Source organism: Cebus imitator, unplaced genomic scaffold (genome assembly GCF_001604975.1).
Source record: "Cebus imitator isolate Cc_AM_T3 unplaced genomic scaffold, Cebus_imitator-1.0 Scaffold228, whole genome shotgun sequence".
Lineage (NCBI taxonomy): Eukaryota > Metazoa > Chordata > Mammalia > Primates > Cebidae > Cebus > Cebus imitator.
Genome location: NW_016107543.1, coordinates 652006 through 658034, shown reverse-complemented (window position 1 = coordinate 658034; position 6029 = coordinate 652006). Strand labels below are relative to the sequence as shown.

General features: G+C 43.2%; 1 protein-coding gene across 1 annotated transcript in view; it reads right to left on the bottom strand.

Moving 5' to 3' along the window:
* CBX1 (chromobox 1) overlaps positions 1–6029 on the bottom strand; it is a 25731-nt gene that overhangs the window by 6197 nt on the left and 13505 nt on the right. The window contains exons 2-4 of the mRNA XM_017497026.1: positions 2476–2652; positions 1616–1793; positions 932–1026 (exon numbers count right to left, since the gene is read on the bottom strand). Coding sequence (XP_017352515.1) covers positions 932–1026; positions 1616–1793; positions 2476–2615 — 413 coding nt within the window. The 5' untranslated portion in view covers positions 2616–2652. The remainder of the gene's footprint in view (positions 1–931; positions 1027–1615; positions 1794–2475; positions 2653–6029) is intronic.

Below are 6029 nucleotides of genomic sequence, written 5' to 3'. Positions count from 1 at the left end.
GGCGAGGTGGCTCACGCCTGTAATCCCAGAACTTTGGGAGGCCGAGGCAGGTGGATCATAAAGTCAGGAGTTCAAGACCAGCCTGGCAAACACAGTGAAGCCCTGTCTCTACTAAAAATGCAAAAATTAGCCAGGCATGTTGGCATGTGCCTATAGTCCCAGCTATTCGGGAGGCTGAGGTGGGAGAATCGTTTAAACCCAAGAGGCAGAGGTTGCAGTGAGCTGAGACCATGCCATTGCAATCCAGCCTGGGTGACAGAACAAGACTCTTGAGAGAAATGGGAAGAATGGCCTTCTTTTGACAGACTAGGAAAATTATAGAGATTGCTGGGATAACTATCTTCATTAGGCTGTTTCATGGAGTATTACTATCACTGGTATTTATCCTCATAATGGAAAAAATCGGGCTTGCTCTGTGCTTGATAGCAGTTAAGGAGCCTTGCTGACCCCTGCTGGCTGATTCTGTAATTGTAGAATCTGCACAAATTGAAAGGGATCTAACAAAGGACAAAAGGAAGAATTACAAATTCTTTCCCAACCCTGATAATTAAGCAGAACTTCTGATTATGGGGCCAGCCCGATCTTTATTAAGAGGTGGTAGAAGGAGAGGGTAGTCCAATCACATTTCATTTTTCCCCCCCTTTATTTACATTAGTGAGATGTGATTCCCTCCCAAACTCTTTCCACTCTAGATTTTATTCTCCCACCTCCTAAAAATATGGGCAAAGACCTGAGATTCTTAAGGGCTCCTACCTTTAACTCATGAGTCCAAGTTGGCAGTCAGGCCGAGGGTCACTATTGAAGGACTATGCCATCTTAACAATTTCACACTTGGGTGACTGGAATTTCGAAGGTCCAGCTGTTTTCCTCTGGTATGAAACCAATGGGGAGAAGAAGAAAAACCACCACACAGGGCCACTGGCTGACTCACCATTTCATTAGGAACATGAGCTCTCCACTGGAGTCTGTAGCTCCAATAATCCGCTCCGGCTCTAAACCTCGAGCAAAGCCTCGTGGCTTTTCTGACTGTAAAAACAAGATGGGCAGAACAATTTTATCTATATGGGACTATAATCCAGACTGGAACCATTCCTGTGTCTCCGATTAATGTAACAAACTCTTTTGCCCACATTTCACCAATACTTTGGCTCAAAGTAAGTGAGCTTTTAGAATCCTTTGGAGTGATTATTCATCAATATCTGAAGCACTTGAGATTCTCCCATATGTGAGAAGGGGCATACAGCCCAAGCAAAATCAATGTTTACAACTATCTTTTCATTCTCAAAAACAACTTACTTTAAGTTACTGATTAAGTCAAAATAGCCACCTCACACCTGTTAATGATTAAACATTAAAAACTATTTTTTACAGGAATGAATTCACTTGCCCTTATACCTGTCCCCAGCAAGTATTCCATTTACTGCTTCTGTACCATGGATAAAATGTAAGAAATCATGTGGCTTTATAAAAGTATGCTCTCACTTTGTAGGCATTAGCCTACCTAAGATTTCCGGACTAAGAGATGGCTGCTGATATCCAAGCAGCAGCAGAACAAAACTACTCTGACAGTAGTTTGAATTGTGGGTTAGTAAAAATTCTTAATTCTAAGCCTTACCTCTTCTTTCTTCTTCTTTGGTTTGCTCTCCTCTCCCTTATCTTCAGAATCAGAATCAGCTTTGCGCTTGCCTCCCTCCGATTTATCTGTCTCATGTGCTGTTTTCTGTGACTGCAGAAACTCGGCAATGAGGTCGGGGCAATCCAGATTCTCTTCTGGCTCCCATGTGTTGTCCTCACTGAAACCAGAGGGCACAGCAAGTCACACTTTCCACTCAAAATTAAGTATACTCATACTAAGGATAATTGTAAGGACAAGAGCTCAGATGTCCATGGAAAAGCTGAAATTTCTTGGGGAATGGGGAGGCTTTTTAATAGAAAGCTAAGAAACTTGCTTCCTTCAAAGGCAAATGACTTTTCTTTCTAAATTTAAATTGGTCTATAGCCACACACAAAACCGTTTCTCAGAGATTACTATGGTCTGGGTACGGTGGCTCATGCCTGTAGTCCCAACACTTTGGGAGGCCCAGGTCTGAGGATTGCTTGAGGCCAGGAGTTAAGAGATAAGCCTGAGCAACTAAGTGAGACGTGGTGGTGCTTGCCTGTGGTACCAGCTACTTAGAAGGCTGAGGTGGGAGGATAGCTTTAGCATGGGAGGTTGAGGCTGCAGCGAGCTGTGATTGTACCAGTGTACTCCTGCCTGGATGACAGAGTGAGACCTTGTCTCAAAAGAAAGAATTTTAAAAGAGAAGTCATTCTGCTTTGTATTATAAGCAGTAGGCCATATTCCTAATTAAACAATAAGCCATGAAGGCGGGGACTGAGCCACACTGTATCCATCACAGCACAGGAGGTCTCATACATCTCTAGACTCCTGATAAACACCTGGTGGCCACATTTACCTGTGTCGGTGAAACTTACTCTGAGAACCCCTTCCACTTTAGGAGGTACTCCACTTTGCCCTTTACCACTCGACGGTCAAGAACTTTTTCCACCACATATTCCTCTTCCTCCTCTTCTAGCACCTCCTCCACTTTCTTCTTGTTTTGTTTTTTCCCCATAGTGCCCGCCAGCTTTCTGGTATAAAGGGTGACGCTGCTAAAATGATAAAGGAAATAAAAAGGGCATTAGGGAGCACTTTTATTGGTTAGATAATATCTGGATGGTAAGAAAACCAGGGACATGACAGATGACTATAATATTGATGTTGTTTACAGTAAGTGTTATGCCTACTCTCACACTCGATACACACGTTTTCTGATATGTTCGGCCAGAAAGCTCATAAAACAGTCCCAACTAATCTCACAGCAAACTTTCTTTTTTGAGAGATGGAGTCTTGCTCTGTTGCCCAGGCTGGAGTGCAGTGGTGTGATCTCAGCTCACTACAACCTCTGCCTCCTGAGTTCAAGCAATTCTCCTGTGTCAGCTTCCCAAATAGCTGGAACTACAGGCGTGTACCACCATGCCCAGCTAATTTTCGTTTTTTGTTTGTTTTTATTAAAGAGGGGGTCTCACTATGTGTTGGACAGACTGGTCTCAAACTCCTGACCTCAGGTGATCCGCCTGTCTCAGCCTCCCAAAGTGCTGGGATTACAGGTGTAAGCCACCAGGCCCGGCCTTCATAGCAAAGTTCTTTGTTCTTGTATATCCATTTAAAACTTTTATGTCCATTCTTTCTAATTTAAAAAGGCTCCCAATACTCCTTTTACCATAAAGCATGGTCCCAATACTCCTTTTACCATAAAGCATGGTAGCTAGGGCCAGGTGTGCTGGCCATCATCTCATCCCAGCAGATGTGACCAGCCTCGGGCACACAGTGAGACTTATCTCCACACAAAAAAAAAATCTGTAAAGAGCATGGTTGCTAAAATAATGTATTAAATTGAAAGAAGGCCGGGTACAGTGGCTCATGCCTGTAAATTCCAGCACTTTGGGAGGCCAAGGCAGGCAGATCACTTGAGGCCAGGAGTTCGAGACCAGCCTGAAAATTAGCCAGGCATGAGCCAAGATTGCATGACTGTACTGCAGCCTGGGCAACATAGTGAGATACTGTCTCAAAAGAAAAAAAAAAAAAAAAAAAAAAAAAAAGAAAAAAAAAAAAAAAAAAAAAAAAAAGGAAAGAAAAGCGGTCCTCCTATAAAAATGTACACATATCAAGCAAAGTTACATATTACTCTCTGACTCATACTTTCTCCTATTCCATGTTTTTCTTTTCATCAAAGTACTGGACTTGAATTTTTGACTGGAAAACAGCTTGTCCTATTAAACACCTGTTTAACTTTTTCCTTTCATATATGCATATGTAATATAATCCATTATTCTGCATGATTAAAACACCATGTTCTGAAAAGTGTTCTCTCTCTCTCTCTCGAGATGGAGTCTCACCCTGCCGCCTGGGCTGGAATATGGTGGCATGATCTTGGCTCACTGCAACCTCCGCTTCCTGGGTTCAAGTGATTCTCCTGACTCAATCTCCTGAGTAGCTGGGACTACAGGTGCCCACGACCACACCCGGCTACTTTTTGTATTTTTAGTAGAGACGGGATTTCACCATGTTAGCCAGGATGGTCTCAATCTCCTGATCTTGTAATTTGCCCGCCTCAGCCAACCAAAATGCTGGGATTACAGGCATGAGCCACTGTGCCCAGCGAAGTTTCCTTGTTCTTTATGCAGTCTTTCCTGAATTGAACTTAAAATTCACAAGTTTCTTGTTAACTTATTCTACTTAGTTTATTTTACAACTTTTTTCTTTTTTGAGACAGTGTCTCACTCTACTGCCTAGGTTGGAATGCAGGTGAAGCAATTATGGCTCACTGCAGCTTTGAACTCTTGGGTTCAAGTGATCCTCTTGCCTCAGTCTCCTGAGTAGCTGGAACCACAGGTGTGCCTGGCTAATTTTTTAAATTTTTAGGAGACAAGTTCTCACTATATTGCCCAGGTTTGTTTCAAACTCCTGGGCTCAAGTGATACACCTCAGCCTCCCAAAGTGCTGAAATTACAGGCATGAGCCATCACACCTGACCTCCAATTTATTTCTGAGAACTAAGAAGAGTCACAAAAATGCCAGAATGACCATGAAATTCTCTAAACTGGAACTCTGCAATAATTTGGAAAACAAGTGTGGGGAAAAAAAACTGTAGTTATCAAAGACAACAGAATCTGAGTAAACAGAGGTAACATCAGATGTATTTATATAACTACATCATCAAGCTGGGTGACATCTAAGGGTTTTTCCAGTGTTAAAATTCTAGTCCCTTATAAATCTATTTTATTTAGTCCTTCATCCAAATTTGACTTTTTTGGGGGAGGGGGACAGAGTCTCCCTCTGTTGCCCAGGCTGGAACACAGTGGCACAATCTTGGCTCACCTATGCCTCTAGGGTTCAAGCGATTCTCATACCTCAGCTTCCTGAGTAGCTGGGACTACACGCACCTGCCACCATGCCCGGTTGATTTTTTTATATTTGGTAGAGATGGGGTTCAGCACGTTGCCCAGGCTGGTCCTGACCTCAAGTGATCTGCCCACTTCAGTTTCCCAAAATACTAGAATTAACAGGGGTTAGCTACAGTGCCAGACCCAATTGACTTCCGACAGACGTAAAGCCTCTTATGATTACAAATTTTTGTCAGTAGATGGCGCTATATCAATGAAACAAAACATCATCAAAACTGGTCAAAATATAAAAATGGATGTATCACAGTTGCCCAGAATGAAATACAAAGAATTAATTGGATGGCAGATAATCCAAGACAAGGAAGAAAGAGTTACTTCTCTGCTTGAGTTTAAGATAATACCAATTTGAGGTTAAATTGATTATTCCTAGCATCCTTAAGAAAGGAAGCTTACTTAACAAAAGCATAAACTTTTCTTTCTATCTTTCTTTTTTCTTTGAGATGGAGTCTCACTCTGTCGCCAGGCTGGAGTACAGTGGCATGTTCTCGGCTCACTGCAACCTCCGCCTCCCAGGTTCAGGTGATTCTCCTGCCTCAGCCTCCCGAGTAGCTGGGACTACAGGTGTGTGCCATCACACCCAGCTAATTTTTGCATTTTTAGTAGAGATGGGGTTTCACCATGTTGGCCAGGGTGGTCTCGATCTCTTCATCTTGTGATCTGCCTGCCTCGACCTCCCAAAGTGCTGAGATTACAGGCGTGAGCCACCGCACCTGGCCAGCAGAAACTTTTCTAAACACTTTAAAACTGGCATGTATAGACAGAATTTAGAAAGAATCCATCAGCCAGGCACGGTGGGCGGATCACAAGGTCAAGAGATTGAGACCATCCTGCCAACATGGTGAAACCCCGTCTCTACTAAAAATACAAAACTTAGTTGGCTATAGTGGTGTGCACCTGTAGTCCCACCTACTCGGGAGGCTGAGGCAGGAGAATCACTTGAACCTGGGAGGCAGCAGTTGCAGTGATCCGAGGATCGTGCCACTGCACTCCAGCCTGGGGACAGAGTAAGATTCCATCTCAAA